We start from the raw sequence: 21,417 nt of genomic DNA, 5'->3' as shown, positions 1-21,417 counted from the left end.
GTACGCATGCGCGATTTTATCCCTATGAAAATACAATACAATACTTAGAATATAGAAATGAACATTATGTAAACTAATGCCATCTAGATACGTAATTCTAATTCCGATCCATGAGTTTATTCAGTGCAGTTACGAGAAAAACGCAACGTGATTTTGTCAAAGGTATTCTTTCTTTTTTACTTACATTCGATACTATATTATCTAAAAATATCGGAAATATTTGTATAAATAAATTATTTCATATTTGTTAAATATATTTATAAAACTTTATCGTATACAAATTTGAGGTTATAAAAATAATTTCTTCTTAAGAGGATGCCTAACTCTTTAACTAATATGAATAAAATAAGCTCGATGTATTTAACTTGCGGAATTTTTTTCTTCTTTTTCTTCTGAATTTTTTTGAATGGCTTCCAGTCCCTCAACCAGAAACCAAATTCAGCCAAACAGTATTCAGCAGTAGAACCGCTTGAAGTTCATCTAACACTTTTACAAAATCTAATATGAAATAGTAGGATAGGGACAGTTTTTTGAATTTAAAATTGAGAATGTGTATTTATGTGTGCTTGTCATGTAACTATGTGCAACTGTATGCTGCAGTGTGTTGAGCTCTGCACGTTTCTCTCTGATTATATTATACTCGAGATCAATTCTATTTGCAGGTAAATTTATATAGTAAATATAAGGTGTTAAATTCGGAAAATATTCCGAATTGTACAATTTACAAGAAATTGTAACTCTATTATTATTCTTTTTATATAATAATATAAGAGTTAAATTTTTCAGGCTATTAAACTTTTTAAATTTATTTTGCATCTTCCATCATGAAGAATAACTTCGAAATTGTAGATATAAATATAATATATAATTTTTATATAATAATATAAAAGGTGTTTTATTTAAGTGATACAATTAATTATCTTCAAAAAAAGCGTTTTCGAAAAAAAAGTATGGTCTAAAAAGGGATAAATATAAATGATAAAATTAATTTTCGAAAATCAATTTTTCAAGATAACATGATCATTTACATAATATTACATTATATCATTTTTTTAAAAATGAATTTTAATTATTTTTTTTTTACATAATTCTACGGAAATGTATTTTGTACCTTTTCTTCCATACAAAAAAGAATTAAATTTTATATAGATAATACTAACAGAACTGTTAACAAAAAAGTTAAGGAGAAGTTTTTCACAATCGTTTACGTAAAATCCATATCTGAGAAATTTTCTCCAATTATTAATATGTTCAACTGTAAATTAGCCTATTCTATTCCGAATTTGCTCAAAAATTTCATTAAAAAAGGAAAGGATGATTTGGATCCATTATGCAATCAAAACGTAGTCTCTTGTGATAATTTCGATGCTAGTTACATAGCCCAGCAAACGAGAATGGATTGAAATAGATTAAAATGTATTCAGATTTTCAGAAATACGAATTCATGAATGTTAAAATGAATCCTTTTCAATCCTGAATGCATTTTTATTCATTTATAGGAATGGCGTGGAGTATATTTCTATATATTTCTTTTCAATCTAAAAATAATATTATAATATTTTATGTGTGCATTGTGAATACTACTTAATTTAAAATTCTGAATAGTAAATGCAGTTTTTCAATCCAGTTAAATCTAGAAATAATATCAGTCATTTCTGTGCATGATGAATACTGCTAAATTTAAAATTTTGTTAAATGTTACATTTTAATAAATGTTATAAATTCCTTATTTTTAATTAATAAATTAATCGCTTATGGATTGGAAATTTTCAATCCATCCGAATCCATATTTTAAATTCATAAAAATGAATTGGATTCCATATAAAAAATTTTTATACATGTAAAAGTTTAAATAAATTAAAGTAGTAATTACATAAAATTCTATAATTATTATTTTAAAACTTTTATAATATTACAAAAAATATACGCTAGCTATATAATAAAGGAAACATTAAAATATACATAAAAGCGATTAATTTATTGATTAAAAATAAAAAATTTATATATGTAACATTTATTGTACATATTTACGTAGTTCTTTTTATGTTTCTTTTAACTATTAAATAAAATAGAATTCATGATAATTTTTACTTTTTTTAACTCAGTTGAATTAAAACGAAAAATCCTTCTTATTTATAATTCTAATAAAGTAGCATTCATGATGCATTTTTAAATGAAACAATGGATTTTCCACACACAATTTTGAATTGAATAGCATTCATGGTCCATTTTAAAAGAAAAACTTTTTTTTTATTCAATAGGATTAAAAAACTTTTCCTATTCAATTGGATTAAAAAACTTTTCCTATTCAGAATTTTGAATTGCGCAGTATTCACGACGTAGAAATGGCTGATATTATTTTTAGATTGAAAAGAAATATACTCTATGCCATTTTTTATTTATTTTTTATTTATTTCAATTGAGCCATTCAATTAATTTATATTATATTTTTTACATAATATAATTCTTCTAGTTTTGCATATAAAAGTATTAAATTATCAAAAAATCTATAATATAATTCACAAGATACATACGTTTACATTTTTATGTCTTATTGTGACACATTTTGAAATAAAAGTAATTATCGCATGGTTATAAATTCTTGGAAGAAAAAATCTATCCAGCGTTCTTTATCCATCTTCTTGAAATTTATATCATTTAAAATTCATAATTTTTACTTGTGTTACATGACGATGGTACATTTTCAGGGGGTATCAATCATATAATTTTTCCTTTAGAATGAAATAAGAAAAATAAAAAATTTCTCCATTAACTTCATTGATAAAAATGTTCACTTTTCACATTTCTGCCTCAGGGAAAAATCACATGGATCTGAAATCATAGTTATTAAAAAATGTTATTAGGAAATATTTCAAATTGCCATGTGACTGATATGCAATAATGTTTTCCAAAAATATCAAAATATAATTTATATATTTATTCAAACAGAATGACCGATGGAAAATTTTACGCAATCGTTGAATTTGAAGATGGTCTTCAAATGATTCCAAACAATTGGTTAAATTTAAGTGTAATGAAAGCCGTTTGGCCAAATTTTACAAATTACAAGCGATATGACAAAGCGGTGAAGTTAATGGAAGAGCCAGAATCTACCTGGACATCCCATTCGAAAAATATATGGAATATATAGTAAGTAATGTCACATTATATTCTCCTCTGAGATACTTTATCGTTACTTTTCGGTATACATATAATATCAAGTTATTAGATAAAATAGTTATTTTTAATAATTAAAATTTTCCGAATTTATTAGCTTTTTTTATATAATACAAGTATATAAGTAAGTACACTCATTATATGAGTGATTTATAAAGTATACGCCTTACACGTAATAGATTCACACATGCATAATCTTATTTTTATTACAGTATTTAAATCATTAAAAATCGCTGTTTCTTTGACGTGAAAAGTAAGAAAATGCGGATGATATTGTTGCGGATAATAAATTCAAACTTAGTCAGTGCGACCGGAAAAATATAAAGCATAAATTCTTTTGGGGAAGGTCTTGTAAATGATCAAACTATCAGATGTTGGTTCGAAAAGTTTCGATCTGGTGATATAAACTTCGACAATTTGCCTCGTGGCTTTAGGCCATCAGTAGTTGATGATAATGTTTTGAAAGATATGATTGAAACAGACACATTTATCAGTTCAAGATATTGCACGCAGCATCAATATTCACTATTTAACTGCTTTCCGACAAAGTAAATGAGGAAGGTGAACAAGCTTCATGCGACATGTTATTATTCCATGATAATGCTAGACATCTTCAAAACTGTAAAAAGAAATTGTTAGAATACAAACGCGAAGTTCCCCTCACCTTCTTTACTCTTCTTCAACACATTGTCACTTGTTTAAGCATCTGAATAGCTTTTTATGTGAAAAAATATTTCAATAGAAAGTCAACGTTTTGCTCTTTTAATATAAATTGCTTTAATATAAATTTGCTCTTTTAATATAAATTTCTACATAAAAGACATTTATTCACTTGTATTACATTCGAGAAAGAGTATTAGATGGAGATTATTTCAATTAACAAGATGTATATAAAGTATGTCGAATGAAAATTTAAATTTAAATTCAAAATTAAAAATAAATGGCCATTTCGTCTGCAACATTAACTTAATATATTTAATATATTTAATATATTTAATATATTAATATATTTGTATATTCTTTAATAATATATGAAAATAATACATGTTTTTATCGGGATTATATTGTTGTAGCTGATTATACAGTGGCACAGCAAAAATTAAAAGAAGCTGAAAAACTATTAAATTTGAGTTCCAATACGGAAAAAGAAGATTATCTTAAAAAACCAAGAAAAATTAGAGCTATTAAACTCTTGGACAGTGATAGTGATGAAGAACTGTCAGACAATTCTATTAAAAGCCTAAGCCCTTCTATAAAAAAACGTTGTTCCATGTATCTCTCTGTTGCAAAAAAACAAAAAATCACAAAAAATGCACAAGAAGGTAATAGTACAAAAACATTAATAGAAATAAAAAATAGAAAAGAGTATTAATTATAGAAATAATAAACTAAGAAAGGATAGAATGTTTTAATAATGAAGTATCATTTTATGCATTATAGATTTGAATCGCATTCATGATACAGAATGTCTAAGCACAGAGAATATTACAACGTTAAATGGTTGCAACATAAAAAAAGAAAAAGAAGATGAATTAGGTATGTATAATTTTTGTTGAAATAAATTTCAGTATTAAGACTAATTTGTATTATACATATACTTGAGGACAATGATTTATCCTCTCCTACATATTATAAGTAAAACAAGATAAAAGATGTGTCTATTTATTTCTATCTATAAGAGTCAAATACAATATGTCTGTATCATATGTAATTCTATATTTTTATTAAAAAGAGAAAGACAAATTATTATTCATTATACATATTTTATATGCTTTATATCATAAATACATACATAACATCCTTTTAGCTCTACAAAATATTTTTTGTCGATATAGAAGACATCCATTCTGGAAGTAATGATGATGACAATAACAAGGACCCACTCTCAAATTCAAACTTGAAATTTAAAAAACAAGGTTAATATGCAATCAATTTTTATTTTACCTTTCATTTTACGATTAACAATGAATTTATTTCTTGTACAATCATAATATTATTTATTCTAAAATAATTTTGCATTGTTTTTTTTACTATTTTTATTCATGTATAAAAGAATAGCTAAATATTAAATATAAAGGTGAAATAATTCATTACTTTAGACATACTCAGTCAGTGAATATATATATATATATATATATATATATATATATATATATATATATATTCACTGTATTATTTTTATTTAATTTTGCATAATATTTTTCTTAATCTATCAAAGATTATTTCAAGATTTAATATTTTGGATAAAAGTAAATATCAAATTTACGAATAAAATGTTTTTAATGTCTTACAGAATTGGACAATTTTCAATGTTTTGTCGTACAGAAACTAATAAATATAGACAAAATTTTAAAAATATTAGTAAATGATATGAACATATTTCAAATGACTGTTTTCCAAAAGCTTGCAATTTCGAAAAATGTGAAAAACGAAGAAAATATTGATGTTTTTGCTGATTTACCATTGAAAGACGAAAATGATTTAAAAATAATGGAGAGAAAATTAAAAGATGATCCAGAATATCGAAATCAGATGGTAGGTCTAATATTTATACTTCAATATTACAAAGTATCTTCGAAAAAATGAAGGATAACAATTTGTGATCTACTCAATAAATTAAAAAAATAATCTTAATTTTTAATAATTGTAGATTAAACAATTGAATCGTATAACATCTGAACATGTTAGATTATCTTGCATGCGATTGATAAAAGTCATATTATCAAACGAATTGGCAGTAGAATATAGTTGGTATGGAGCGAAAAAGAAACTAGTTTTCTCAACACTGGAGATATGCAAAGTAATGATGAGTAAGTAAAATTTTAAAAACAAAATTTATATTTATTAAATAATATTATTTCTTTACAAATTAAGATATTCGTAAATATCTAGTGTTTATTTCAATAAACGTTTATAATTATAAATATTTTTTAATTAACTCTCATATATATGTATTGCAAATAAAGTACACAATCACTTCTTAAAAATGACATAGAGATATTTCTTCTAATTTGTTAAGAAATAATGAATCTAATAAAAAAAATATTTTTTTCAGGTGTGTTACGAAATTCACATCCAAATGCAACAGACGACGAACTCACAAACCCTATTAAAATATGATTAGCCCATGCAAAAGAACGCTTAAAAAGAGTAAAAGAATTGCAAAAAGAACTAGATGATACTCATTGATATATGTATATTTATTTTTCTTTCTTTTTACAAGCAGAATGAGTGCTATTTTTTGCACTTCTATTCAAATTCTATATTATTTCCCGTAGAGCCTTTTGAGCGAAGAATAATTAAGTGCCTTCGATCTCCTTTACAAATATAATACACATATACAACATATATGTATATTATGGATGCTTTCCAATTGCAATATCCGTAAACATTTTCGTGCACACAGCGACACTGGTTGTATTCCAATTGTCTATTATCGTCTACACAATACTACACACATCTGTACTCAGCCGAGGGTTGTGTAAGCTTGTGTTTTCTAGTGACAATTACATGTTACTAACCGCGGCGTTGAGTGGCCAGCACTTTTATTTTTTTTTATTTAATACAAGCAGAAAAAGCTACATTTAATCTATCCGAAACGGATCTCAGTTATGTACAGCGAACACATTCTGTTCCAATTGAATCGTACACAATGCTACACTTTGTGCATTTCTATGTTGTGTTAAGATGTGTTAAGCAATTGGAAAGCACCTTATGCATATAAAATTCATTGTTTGACTGAACAATTGTTGTCTTTAATCTTTTCATCTCTGTACGTGTTAAATAATAAAATTATAATTTTAAGAATTCTATTTAAAAATAGTATAGTATTATATATATATATATATATTTTTATATAATATTATTATGTTAATCGAAGTTTAATTAAAGACCCTAAAACACATTTTAAATATCTTTTGATCAATAAAATACCTAATATTAATGTTTCTAAATTTTTATCAGAATACGTATTGGATATTTTATCGATCGAAATGCATATGTCACATACTTTTTTACACTTTAAACAGTATATAAAACGGTCTTTATAACAATGAATAATAAAATATTATGTTTATTTCTATCGACTATAAAAATAAACCTGAAAAAGGTTTATTTTTATTATGTAACTCGTTCTTGGTATTAAAATATTTAAAACCATGTGTAGTGTAACGATATAAAATAAACAGCTTTTATTTTTGCAAATATAAATGTTAACATTTTCATTCACAATTTAATATTAAGAACATATAAATTTATTTACAAAGTTAACGGATTAAAGTTAGGATCTATATATAAAAGATAAAAATTGGAAATTCAAATTTCTTTTTTTGAAAAAAGAAATAAAAAGAATGGTTACCCTTTAAATTTAAAGTTCTACGTAATAATAATTTTAAGAAAAAATATAAACTAGAAAATATAAACTAGAACCAGAATCGTTAAAATAATCGACAGCAAGATAAGACAAATGGGGAGGAATCATTCAAGAAGAAAAAGAGCAAAATTTCTCAGACAAATATAATTCGTATACCATTCTAAAATGCGATTCCTATTCGCCTGTACACGAAGCACATGATGTATGGAGTATATTATACCTGCGAGGTGTGCAACACTAGAATGGCAATAAGTATGTATAAGAAATATATATTAGTATATACTATAAATATATATATTATTGGTATATGGTACTATAAGTATATTATTCGTACATACACTCCAAATTTCTTGGAATGAAATTTCACTCAAAAAGAGTGAAATATTTTCATTCTTTAAAAGTGGCTGTATGTTCACTCTCTCTCTTTCTCTCTCTCTCTCTCTCTCTCTCGGAGTGAGATTTCACTCCAAGAAAAATTAGAGTGTACTGCTACAAATAGTAGAAATATACTATTAGTGTATATACGCAGCATTAATATATTCATAATTAATTCTAGCTCACCAGATTCGTGATTTTTCTGATTCTCATGATTGCGATACCGGTCATGCGGCGATTATAATCGATGATTCCATGTAGATGACGATCTCGTTGGACGTCACAGTTGTTGCCATTGTGATCAACCTAGAGAAAGCAACATCGATAAATCAGACAGGAGCCGAGTGGTCAAATTGTGAAATCAATTTCGCACTCATCTGAGATTTAAACTAATTGTCTATATCTTTACGAAGTGTCGTTTGCAACATTGCTCGTTTACTCAAAATCGTGCCTACTTGATTATCGAGTGAATCAGTTTCATTTCCTTTGGCGCCTTCCTAACTTTAGCGCTTTAAGTTATTATCTCTCGATTTAACATCCGCCGTGCGCGTTAAAACGGCAAGATAATTCATCTATAGGAGAGAATATTGTAACGGTAACGGTTGTTAACTGCGAATATACTTGTGAAAGGTGTGAATTTACGAATCTTTTCCACTCGTCTTTTTGATGTATCTTTATTCGGTCGTAGTGATTTTATCTCACTCCCTGTGCTACGTCTTTATAAGAGACATAAAAATAAAGAAACGCAATTGGGCTTGTTACAATCGAATGAAATCTACTTTTCAAGCAATTCGATCGCCTGTGATACATTAGGACGCCTTTCAAAGATTCGCTGTTATATTGCAATTAATTGTCACTACGTTTGTTATTTCGCTAAATTCACTTTTACACTCGATAAATGCAGTAGTTCGAAGTTCCGTCTAACTAATTAATTCGATTACTCTCTTATAAATTCTGATAAATATATATATGTATATATATATATAAATATATGTCCTCTTCGCAAATAGATAGCTGTTCACAAAGAATGGATAGATATTTATTTGTATTTACTCACCTGAGCTTTTGGGTTGAGGTATACTCGAGCATTTGACTTTCATTTCTAATATTTAGTGTTTCGCATTGCACGCGTTAATTTCATTACTTTTCTGGTTTGTTCTCTTTTCCATTCTCATTTTCTCATGTACGTCACATTAATATTTATCATTGATTGATAATCGTCTTTGATTGACTGTTATTTGATTCCAAGTGATACGCAATTTAAAAAAAAATGGTGTGCATAAAAAAATACTTTTTATAGCAAGTTGCTCTTTCTTTACTTATTTTCCATATAAAAATTGTACATTTTGCATATATATGATTAACAAGATGAATCTTAAGTAATTATAAACTCAAGGACTTTAGCTAATTTCTACTGCTTTCAAGTATATGTATAATTAACGAAAATAATTTTACTCACTTTGAATGCCGGTCTAGTTAGCGCAATTGGATTTCGATAGTACGACTCTTCTAATTTTATTTTAATTATTTTTAAACTATTTTGAATAGCGCTAACTGGACTGCACCCACTATTTACTCGATTTGTCTTTTCTTTTTTAAGTGAGGGTGGATGACTTAACAAATTTGACATGTTTCTTGCTGGAAGAACGATACTTTCTGTCTCTCACCCTCTGACTTTCATTGTTTCTTAAGTATCTCAGCTTGTTGCTACGCCTGTGAAATAAACTTGATTTTCATCAAACTTGGTGATTATTAGTACTTTTAAGTACCTTCCGCTTCTTAAACTCCATATGCTCTACAATGCACTCATGATATTACTCTGTAATTGTACTCAAATGATATTGCTATATAATTGAACTCATATGACTCTATAATAAACTCATTATATTACTCTATAATTGCATTCATATCATATTGTACTCATATTGCTCTATAAATATATTTATATTATATTTCTTAAGTAATAATATTCAAATATCATAATATTGTGTACTAATCATAATTGAACTTTTAGAAACTATAAGAGATGTCGGGCCTTATATCTGGGCTTGTCAATTATTTCCAACGCTACGTTTACGTATGACTCAGGGGTGAGATATTCCTGAAATAGTAACGTTATTTTGAAATTAATAGATATGTGAAATTTGTTTATGCTTTAGAATAAAATCTTTAAACTTACATACACTTTCACAAACTCACATAATTTTCTTCAAATGTTATCTAATTTTTACTTTTACCTTTTTCTAATTAAATATCTCTAACTGGACGTTATGATTTCTTAAATGAGTCTTCATCTTTCGTCCATGTATTTTTTTACCAGTTCGGAGTCGATTTTTCCTTACTGAAAACGTCGAAGAGATCATTATCGTAGTTTCACAATCTTTATATTATTCATTGAATATATCTCTAATTAATCTTCAACTCTTACAAAATAATTAAAATTTCGCTATCTATTCTTGCCATGTTCTCAAGCCTTACTCTTCCTAAGAAATGTTTTATTCTAGACTGCTTACAATCTAACAATGCTTTTGATACCTTTGTTAAAGAAAAAATCGACTGCAAACGATCGAAAAATTCATAGACGAAAGAATGGCTCGGTCGGAAATGGCATTTAATCTACCAATGTTTCCCAAAAATGTTCATATATATATATACCTACTTTTTGTTACTATATTACCGAGATAATCTTTCGTCTAATTATCATACTTATTCGCCCATATTCAGTCTTTTTGATTAGCTTGTCTTCCTAGGGCAGTTGCTGGTTTTTTGCGTGTTTCTCGTCCACTTTTTCTCTGTTTCTCGTGCTATAAGGTAAGGTGACAATAAGGGTAAGGGTATAAGTCTTTGATGTATTGATGTTCTCGATCTTCATTTTTTTTCAATGTTTCTTTCATTTTCATCGAGCGATCGTTTACAATAGATCGGGACATAACAACATGATGCGCTATATAGAATTATTCATAAAAGATGTATCATATACAATAAACGGTACAAATTATTTCAAGCGAGTTTCGTTAATTAATATAAAATAATGCACGACAGAGGATTAGACATTATATAACTGCATTGTTAAATTCGTTATACTATTCGACTCCTGGTCGGATTCTCTGTCGAGAAAAGAAATCTCATTCAAACAACCGAGACTCACATTTTTTTTCTGCAATCATAGCTAATCGTTAAAGAAGACAACAAAATTGCCAACTTCGTTAAATCTTATGAAAAATTAACTATTTCATAAGAATTTAATTAATTTAATTTTCAATTGATGATTATCTCCAGTATAACATTGATGCTGATGACTGATCATCGACAGTCGTGACGGTTATTTTGCCAAGTTATAGATTGCAGAATTATTTATGTAATTATAAATTATAAAATGGATGAATCTAATATTAACAAAAAATTACAATAAACAATAAAATTTTGGCAAACAATTATTACAATAAGTTATAAAACATTTTCAAGTAGTTTCAAAATAATCCTCGATATTTTCAATTAAATTTAATTGAACAGATATAAATTTAGATATCAGTTAATCAAAATGAATAAATATTAAGACATATTGAGAAGTGCTTATATCAGTGTTTAACGTTATTCTCCTTCTAAGCCTTCAGGGATAGAGTACACAGTTCCATATATCGCGTGCTTTGCCATCATTTTTCCTCTCCACAAAAAAAGGGTTTATTTATGATTTCTATTTACAAAACAGCCGACTTTACAGTGTCGTCGTTATCGCTTTTGTTATTGTTGGTTTCTCTTTAGTTATTACTCTGTTGTGATAAATTACGCTACGCAAATAGTGAAGAAAACGGTCGAGAAAATTAATCGCTCGACCGGGACTTAATTCTAGATTGTCGTACAGGCGACGTAGTGAAATAATGTGTGTATTAATTGCTAATTGTCAAGTATAAAATATGTATTCCCTATATCGTCAAGCAATATATATCGATCAAGTTCATTCAACGCGCACGAGACGAAGACAAAGCAAGCGGAAGTGAAAAAAATCTTGGGAGCAAAGTGACGCGGAGCCTTAAAAAAGCTGGGAGTCAATGAGATTAAATTTTTGAAAATTGTTTAAAGTAAAACAATTCTTCAAATATATACGTCAATTGAAAAAGTGCATTCAGCAAAAGACAAAGATATATTCATATACAAAATAATTATGACATATGTTATATGTCTAACAGTATTAATTTCCAACTTTTTCAACGTGTGTAATCAAGTCAGCTTTTACGAAAAGTGAGATAAATCCCTTGATATATAAGTGCATCCCGATTTTACATTTTTACGTCACCTTGCTTCAAGATTCCTCGATTGTCATCGTTCTTCTATCAACAAATATATTTCGCAGTTTTAAAAGGAGAAAGTTTATTCTCTTTAACGTGCGACGGAAGATGGATACGATCTGTTCTGTGTTTTTTTTTCTTTTCGCCTGGGAGAATTGTTGTCTACTTAGATACAAAATTAATGAGCGGATATTGATTAAGTGACGGATATCTTTAATAACGTCGCTGAGACTGGGCGTTTTGGTAACCAGCACTGCCACCTGGAAACAACCATAGCTCCTCCGTTCCATTACTCGAGAAATATAATTAGTGTTCTTGCTTCTCTACATATACATAAAACTGAACGACCTACTTATAGATCCTTGCACGATATCGCTACCAATTCTTTACCTGCCTATTATTTTTCGACGTTTTCGGCGTGTATATGTGTACGTGTACAATGAATATATATCATAATTTCATTTGCCTTTGATTCTTAAATACTTAAAAAAATGGACTTCTTGTAGATTAGCTCTGTGATGTAAATATCTTTGTGGACAGTCTTTTAATTTTGTTAACGCTCGAATATTGCAAAAATCTCATGTATGTTTAAGTGGATTAAGAATCTTTCTTTGCTATTATGTTCTTGTGATATCGCAAATGCTCTTGTAATAATATAAACGCTTTTTGTAGAACTGCAAATACTTTTAGTACTGCGAGTATTCTCATAAGACATTGCAATAAACATTTCGATGTATTAATAATAGCTATTGATAATGTCGATAAATATCTCTCGTAATATTACACTCGTACCTAACGCATAACTATTTAAATTAATATCGTTTATAATAGTCCTACAGGTTGTACATATATTTTTTGCGTTACAAGTCGTTACATTGTGTTCAGTACTGACTGTAATTTTCACTTGATTTTTAAATGACATGGTTTAATTAAATTTGACCTTATAATTTGGGAATCGCAATTCTCAAATTCATAAATCTCTCAGAATCATCTTTAATAATGTCTTTGATTATTGTTTTGTATATAATGAAATTTCACCGACTAATTATCTAAAAGTTTCCTAAATTTTATAGAATGTCCTACACTTTCATCGTTAAAAGTACGAAAATGTTCATATAAATCTTGCATATAAAATAATACATTAACATGTGTCGTTTATGATATATTTTTTTGTACCTTCCGGATGTTTCTTTGTATGTTCTATATTATTACTTATTTAGTATATTTCACGTATAGATTCTACATAAACACAATTTCCTTTCCCAATCGACTTAGCTAAATTTGTTTTCCTCTGATCAATGAACTTTTCTGAACTGCGAGTTGTACTTACCATAGTCCTGTTTCCCATAAACACCGTCCTGACTCGGATAATCTGCAATTACAAGAAAAACACATATTTATCAAACAACGCTTCATGAAAAATGCTGAAAATTTAGAAGCGAATGACTCAGACGAGAAATATTTGAAACGAGTCGAATGAAATAATGAAAAAAAAAGCTTTATTAATATAACGTAATATAACGAAATGACAAAGTAGTTATGGCAAAATACAAAAAAGGAGGAAGTGATAGTTAATCAATTAATATCGCTTAATTTCTTCAAACAATTTAAAACATTTACATTTCCTTACAAATTAAATAAATCTACGGAGAAATCTTTATAATAATATTGACTTATAGATTAAGAAATCCAAAATATATATTATAAATAAAATCAGATGATAGAGGATATATTGAAAAAGAATAATAAAAGGCTTAATGTGATAATTTATACACTTATATATATTTTTTGTTTTAGGTGAGAAAGAAATTGCACATATCACGGACCTTGTAATCCTGGAGTGAAAGATGGCAGGAGGCAGTGCTGCAGTGCTAGTGTCTCGATGAAAGGATCCGTATCCAATTTTTATGTGATTTCTTATTACGTTCAAAATGGGATTTGTGTAACTCTGCGCAACTCATTCGCATCGCTCGCGAATAGAATACAATTCAGAGAAAAAAAAACTGTTTAAAATTCTAGACAGAGATATCTAGCAATATAAAAATCCAAATATTCGAGAAGGAACGAGAATGTAAGAAAATTTCAAGAATTTAAAAAAAATTCCAATTCTAATTGCATTCGAGAAATTCAAGTATTTGAGTTTCCAGAAAATAAATCGATGATCTGACATATTGATTGCGCGTTTGCTCTCTTTTCTATCGTCTAAATCAGAACGTTTCTCGTCTGAATCGAATTGTGTTTTACGCTTTTATTGCGGAATCGTGTTAACTCGGATGTAACCCGGAAAACAAAAACATTAGGTAGCGATCTTCAAGAACTCACTTATCATCGGGATATAAAATTATTATTTGCCAGAAAAGAGTATCGCATCATATACAATATCTTAAATTCAATATTTTGCTAGAAATTTTATGTGGAGAACATAATAAACTATTTATTGTCATAATAATCTGATACTTTATTAACTTTTCTCGAGGAACATTTATAATTAACATTTCATCAAGATTACTAATTAAATTCCCTACCATGATTTTGTGACACAATTTAATATCGTGACACTTCTTTGCTGGAAATCTCTTCGAGCAAATAATTCAGTATTCCATCTCTACGATAAATGAGTCCTTAAGGATCGCTCCAACGGCCGTAGTTAATGAATTGTATAATGTGAACGATGACAGCGAACGAAACAACTAACCATAAGGTTGCGTCGAATAACCCCGGTTGATTATGTTGGCATTAGATCGGTCGTCATATGGGTTAGCTGAGACATAACCGGCCCCGCCCCCCGGTCCCGCGGATGACACTGCCTCCTGCTGGTAATCGGCTAGACATGCATTATGTAATATTAATAACTGTATATGGTGTCCCGCCGACCTATCAATTCAACGCTCGAGTACTCGATTAGTAGATTATCGCACGTTTTGAGTACTCACAATCAGTACTTGATTGTCGTAATAAATACTGTCAACGTTATAAAAATACGTTAAGCTTAATCAATCCTTCACAATCTGAATTTTTATTTCAAATTATTATTATAGGAAGGTCATGTTTGGAATTAAAATTTTAAAGATCTGGAAGTTTTTTGGAAAAAAAAAATAACTTCAAATTATTAGATCATGAGGAATTGATCAAAATTAATTAGCGAGAGACAAAGATACACAAATTATAATAGAAAAGTAACGACGCACGTCGCATACAACACTTCTTTAGTGTCTACAACTCACCTGACGGCGGAGCTTTGCCGTAACTGTACGGATCGTTAGCGCCGAATCCTGCAGCTGGAACCGATGACGCCCCGCCATATCTGCTATCTGCTGCGGACGGTGGATAACCCTAGAATCAAAGGAGACAAAATAATTATGGATTCTGATTGAAAACACAATTAACAATTTTTTAATTAACATCAATAGAAAATTCTATTAATTTCGAGAGATTAGAATTGTGTAATTATTTAAATTTATTTGGAATAATTTAATTAAATTTAATGCTCAAAAATCTAGAAATGTATTTTAACATTCAAATTATTAAAAATAATTCGTGGATTGTTTTCGGAATTGTCTCGGATATATGTATTGTATCAATTTCATTTACCGTTTGTCCGTAATCCTGAGGCTGCTGATAACTCTCATAGCCCTGATAAGACTGCGTGTAGCCTTGTTGTGAGCCATAGCCACCGCTACCGTATCCTACGGACTGTTGTTGCTGCGGTTGTTGGCTGCTGTAAGCGTTACTTGAACCTCCGTAACCTTGGCTATTATCATTCAAAAACAAAATGAGTTGTTAATACATTCATTTTCTTTATCTTATTAATATATACTTCATTGATTATTTTTGGATTTTTATATGTAAAATATAAATTGTAACTATTTATTAATTGTATATTGTATTATTATATCTTCAATATTTTTTAATTTGTTATTTGTTATAATGTCTATGTTGTTATAAATCTTATCGAACATTTTTTTATTATTTTCGTAAATTTATTATTCTAAAGAAGGTATGTTTTGAAAACAGAGATACATATGAGTTTTAGAAAATGCTTAACTTAAACAGTTTAAATTGTATCTTTTATAGTATGTCATAAAAAGTATATATAATAAATTAATTTATTCTTGACAAAAGATTAAACATATATAATAGTAGGTATCTTCAACATCAAGCTATAATTTCCAATATTAATTGAAAATTAGTACCAAAAGTGTGAGAAATATAAAATATCTTAAGTAATATAATTTTGATAATTTTCTTTTATATATATATAGCTCATTAAATATCCTAATAAACGCACTAATACATTTAAATAATTAAATATTATAAATATATAAAACTGGCATAAAAAATTAATTTCGATTAATGTTCGATATTTGGTAAGCATGACTGAAAAACACACATCAATTTAATTTTCAATCTTTAGTTTTCAAGAAAAAAAAATGCCTTTAAACGTTACGATAAAAAGAAAGTTCCTGTAACACTTACCTAGGAGGTTGAGTGGCGTAACCATTAGATGGTTGGGAAGACGGCTGATCAAAACGCGGCCTTTTGGAAGGTCCACTCGAGCTAGGTGGACCTCCTCCTCGTTTCGTAGGACCGCCACGTCCACCACCAGTCCCCCGACCACCACGATCAAAGCCACCACGGCTGGGTCCACCTCTGCTTGATCCTCCTCTGAAACAATAAATTGCATTTGAATAAAAATATAATTCTATCACATTAATAAAATTCTCGTTACAGGATGGGAACATTACAGTGTATTTTTCATATGGATTCCGTTTACACGGCTCGATTTCACGACCAATTTCATAACATCAATGTTACTTCGGCGTAAATCAAGTGAGTACGTGTAAACGTAGTTATTATAATTTCTATGCTTGCTCTTGTCATTTGCTTGTTTTACCTACTCCTAGTACTAAAATTAACTGTTAAGTAACTACCAATGACACTACGTATATTCGCAAATAAAAATTTGCGCCTCATCTTTATATACTAATAAACTTCATTGCTTCACCGCTTCTGTCTTAGTATATAATATAAATGTATGTAATATAAATGTCTTCTTCGATTCTCTTTATATATATTTTTTTATCACGATTTCTTGATGTTAAAAAATATCTTAGTTTAACAAAAATTTATTTTTCCGATTGTCAAGCCATCATATTAGATGTACTACTTTAAATTTTGAATTTCCGATATCAAATTTAAATTTAGCAAATTCAAAAATTTCTTACAAATATTTATTAAGTTATCGTAAATCATTCAATAAATTGCTAGAACTTAAGAATAAATTTGCGATATATTCACATGTATAAAAGATTTTTTTCAAGAAATTTTCAAAAGAGCAGTAACCATCATTACATAAATAATTTTACTCAGGCTCAAATAAATTATTTTGGAGCTAAGAATCAATTCTTACCTAGATCCTCCTCTACCTCTATCCATGCCGCGACCTCGGAAGTTGTTGCTACCTCCGCGGCTATCTCCCCTGCCGAAGTCGCCTCTGCCTCTGCTACGGAAGCTATTACTACCACCACCCCTACCGCCACCTCCTCGTGGAGGACCACCCATTCCTAAGGGTGGCGGACCACCTCCAGGTCCACTAGACATTCCTGCTTCTGGTGGTCTATGTGAATGATCAATAAAAAATTATATTAGCTTATAATACAAACTTCTAAACTTTATTATTAAAAATATATAAAAGAGATTTATAAGATCTTGTAATTCAGCAATTCTAAAAAGTCACATTTCGTGATAAATCTATCAACAGGCATTAGTAGAAAGTACAAAGTAATAATGTATTATTAATAATGTATATTTATTAAATATATTAATATTTTTCATAATATTGGAAAAAAATTAATACAATTTATAAATTAATGACAAATTTAAATATTTTGCAAAATATGAATAATTTTATTAGAATATAAAATATATAATAATAAAATGCTTACCCTGGAGGAAAATGTCCACCTCGTCCACCTCTGCCAGGAGGACCACCTCGGCCTCTCATTGGAGGACCTCCTCTCCCGCCAGGCCCGTTACCTCGTCCACCACGCATCATGCTACCACCTCGAGGAGGACCACCTCTGTTGCGAAATAAATATATCAGTTATTTCTTTCATACTTATATTACGTACAGCATCTCTATTTGTACAATTTGATTAAATTCTTTCTTTCATTATGCCATATTTTTAATTAAAAGAATGGAAACTAATTATAAAAGCAACGTAGTATTTAAGAATTTCTTTCTGAAACAAATTGTTTCTTGAGAATATTAAAGGTGTATGAGAATGTTAAAGGCAAGTGTGTCGAGCTAATTAATCTGCATTCATGATACAGATACGTATTTGTATTCCATTTTATCTTATGGACGAAATATTTTGCTTACAAACATTTTTATTTCTTTTTTACGAATCTACAAAGATTTTTACAAAGACAGCTTTTGTAATTTGGCTTTGAGTAACTATAATAAATGCATCTATTCATACATATATCTATTCATTATTCTTAATACAGATATATGTTTGTACAGCTTACAAACCTTTTATCTCCTGAAAATAATATTGTAATGAAACTTTTTCAATTTTTTTTTATAAAACTAATATCAAATTTGGTTCTTAAAACATTATAATAAATAAAATTATCTGCACTTCATTGAATTATAGTGCAGATCAAATGAAATATCAAAATTTTACCTCATCAAAAAATTGCTTTAAAACAACCCTAGGCGACTTTCTTGATTACAAATATCTCAATTATTTATTGCTATTTTATCAGTATTTTAGTCAAAAGAAATATTCGTATCCGATAAAGATCTCCATAGTATCTCCTGCTAACCCATAACGTAAAGTTCTTTTTTATGGCAAATTTGTTTCAATAAGTTCTTTACCTTCCTCTCTCTCCAAAACCGCCGCGTCCCCTCATTACTCCACCCGGGCCTCCACGGCCTCGAAAACTACCTCTACCACCTCCTGGTGCTCCCTCCATTATTCAAACTTCCTGAAGAAACATATTTTGATTCATATCAAATCTAGAAGTATAAAGCTAAAAAGCTATACGATATATTACAATAACATAAATATTTATAATAATCCTGAAATTTTTTTTATTTTCAACTTTATAGATCAATTAACTGTTCAAGATTTATAATTGTAGGCATTTGCTTGATATATAACAATAGACGTTTTCCAGCAATGACACAGTAGGCTTGTTTTTTTTAGTTGAACTTCTTGTAGAGTTCATCTTTTCTTCTTTTTTCTTTTCAAAAAACAAACTTAGTTTTATCAATGTAGATCAACTTTAATCTCAGTTTAATTTATTGTTTACATTTTTCTCATTTTTAGAATTAGAAAAAGATGAAAAGTTAGTTGAACCAAGATTAAGATTAATCTATATTGATACAAATGGACATTAGTGTAATACAGTGAAATATTATATTCTTCTTTGTCAATGTTAAACAAGGATAAAATATTTCACTGCGTTCTTGCTGATAAACGTCCAGTATCTATGACTTTCCATTTAGTAACACAAGTTGGCACATAGCGTTTTTGACTGTAGCAGGCTTTAAACTGACCTGAGTTGGATGATGCTTTGCTATTGATTGACGCTACATGTTCTATCAATAATGGAACTTGCAGTGTCATTAATCCAATAGGATTGGTTCAAAACTTACTATAATCTAAAACATTAACATCATTCTATTTTCTTTTTGCGATTTCAGTGAATAACAAAGATAAAACGACTTGTACTGATTTGTGTCACCAAATGGGAAGAACCTGATGAGGCTATTGCTTTCTTTTTTTCTTGATGAAGAGATAAAAAAAGAAGAGCAATAAATGCTGACACATGTCAAGTCAATACCTAGAATTACAAATCTTGAACAGCACTGATCTATAAAAGTTAAAACTAGAGGCAATGAAAAATTTCAGAATAAATCTTAAGAATTAAAAGATCAAGGAATCTTGAATTCAGAAATTTCTAAAACACATTAGATTCGCACAGTACCATGGATTGTAACGCATTTGTCTAATCTGAAAGCAATTCAGTGACATTTTCCACCAAATTCTTTCAACAAAAGATGCACGTTAGTTATCAGTGCCTTTGCAAATACAGAGAATATAAAAAATAATCTAAACCCTCTCTCCCTCACTCTTCCTCTCTACGCTGAAATACCGAACTGTGGCGTGCGTAATCTCTTTATTTGTTGCTCTTTTATTCAAGTCTCGGCGAGTTTTAACAAAATGCGGCAAGCGTCTCACCACAGCGTATCACCGACGCTACCTCAGAAAGTTCTATGAAAAATGTCCTCGCGGGAACGCGTTTCAGAGACACGACGTCAGATTTAATTGAAGCAAACTCTCGAGCAAAAATCCGAAATCCCGGATTCACGAAACAACACGATTTATAGAGACTAATATTTACTTACGATGAGCAGGCTATAAAGGTAGCTCATAAATCAGGGACGCTCGCACCAACAAACGAGCAAAATGGACGTCAGTGTATCGGCTACCGTAGCGGAAATAGTGTTGTGAAATTGCGAATTGGAAGGACAACTCGGCGCATGCGCGGTGAGGCGACGCTAGCAGACGCTGTTACTCATTTCAGGTGCGTACACATTTCGCAGGAACGGTGAGTATCATTAGGTCCCCTCGCGGGAACTAAACTTGAATGACACTTTTAGCCGTACAATTTATTGGCACACCCTGGTAGAAATTTTTTTAATACTTTTTCATATAATTCATCAAAAATTTTTATGTAATTTCAGAATTTTTCAAAATTTTTTCAGTTTCAAATTTTAGCAATTTATTACAATTTTTATGTTAATTCCAGAAATTTTCAGAACTTTTAAATACTCTCTTAAATACTCTCTCTTACTTTTTCGAAAATTTCTCTGATATTTTATACAAATTAAATTTAAATTTTTCAAAAGCGTCTAGAGATTCAAGTCTAATTTTTTTCTAAAATTTTTCATGTATGTAAATTCTGATCTATGATTTCTAAGATTTTTTATTCTATAATTTCTGGTGTAAAATTTTATAAAATCTGAAATAATTTAGATATTTTTTATTTATCATCAGTTAATAATAACATTTATATCTGTGAAGAACATGAGATGAAAACTATTAAATTTGTAATAATAACATTAAGATAAAATTTATTCTTTAATTTACCCGATTAATAAATTTCTTTACATATAATACACACACGTTGATT

The 21,417-nt window shown here is 28.9% G+C and overlaps 1 protein-coding gene and 1 pseudogene across 15 annotated transcripts; one reads left to right on the top strand and one right to left on the bottom strand.

Annotated features, from left to right (window-relative positions):
- Positions 1-25: 25 nt before the first annotated feature.
- On the top strand, positions 26-7,386 carry LOC105153305 (uncharacterized; annotated as a pseudogene). Its single transcript, XR_015548061.1, has 8 exons — positions 26-162; positions 2,950-3,150; positions 4,251-4,499; positions 4,618-4,713; positions 5,013-5,093; positions 5,471-5,712; positions 5,828-5,987; positions 6,233-7,386. The product of XR_015548061.1 is annotated as an uncharacterized LOC105153305 (transcript).
- Positions 7,387-7,678: 292 nt separating this feature from the next.
- LOC105153303 (uncharacterized) lies at positions 7,679-20,785 on the bottom strand. 14 transcript variants are annotated; one of them, XR_015548055.1, is made up of 13 exons: positions 20,630-20,785; positions 19,094-19,203; positions 18,156-18,290; positions 17,621-17,827; positions 16,687-16,875; positions 15,802-15,961; positions 15,435-15,543; positions 14,906-15,034; positions 13,541-13,582; positions 10,162-10,265; positions 8,982-10,025; positions 8,111-8,230; positions 7,679-7,786 (listed from the first exon to the last, which is right to left on the bottom strand). XR_015548055.1 is itself a non-coding variant. In XM_087415337.1 (11 exons), exons 2-10 carry the CDS (start codon positions 19,189-19,191, stop codon positions 10,168-10,170), a joined length of 1,167 nt encoding a protein of 388 aa, XP_087271463.1. In that variant the 5' UTR covers positions 19,192-19,203; positions 20,630-20,785; the 3' UTR covers positions 8,389-10,025; positions 10,162-10,167. The 14 variants fall into 14 exon arrangements, 8 of the variants coding, with proteins under 8 accessions (XP_087271463.1, XP_087271466.1, XP_087271467.1 ...); XR_015548056.1 differs by lacking the exons at positions 7,679-7,786; positions 8,111-8,230 and having other exon boundaries at positions 8,389-9,155; positions 9,384-10,025; XR_015548058.1 differs by lacking the exons at positions 8,982-10,025; positions 10,162-10,265.
- Positions 20,786-21,417: the final 632 nt, after the last annotated feature.

This window comes from Acromyrmex echinatior, chromosome 17 (genome assembly GCF_024713525.1).
Source record: "Acromyrmex echinatior isolate Ae372 chromosome 17, ASM2471352v2, whole genome shotgun sequence".
Taxonomy (NCBI): domain Eukaryota; kingdom Metazoa; phylum Arthropoda; class Insecta; order Hymenoptera; family Formicidae; genus Acromyrmex; species Acromyrmex echinatior.
Note: the sequence above shows the minus strand (reverse complement) of the source record. Positions and strands in the feature narration are given on the sequence as shown.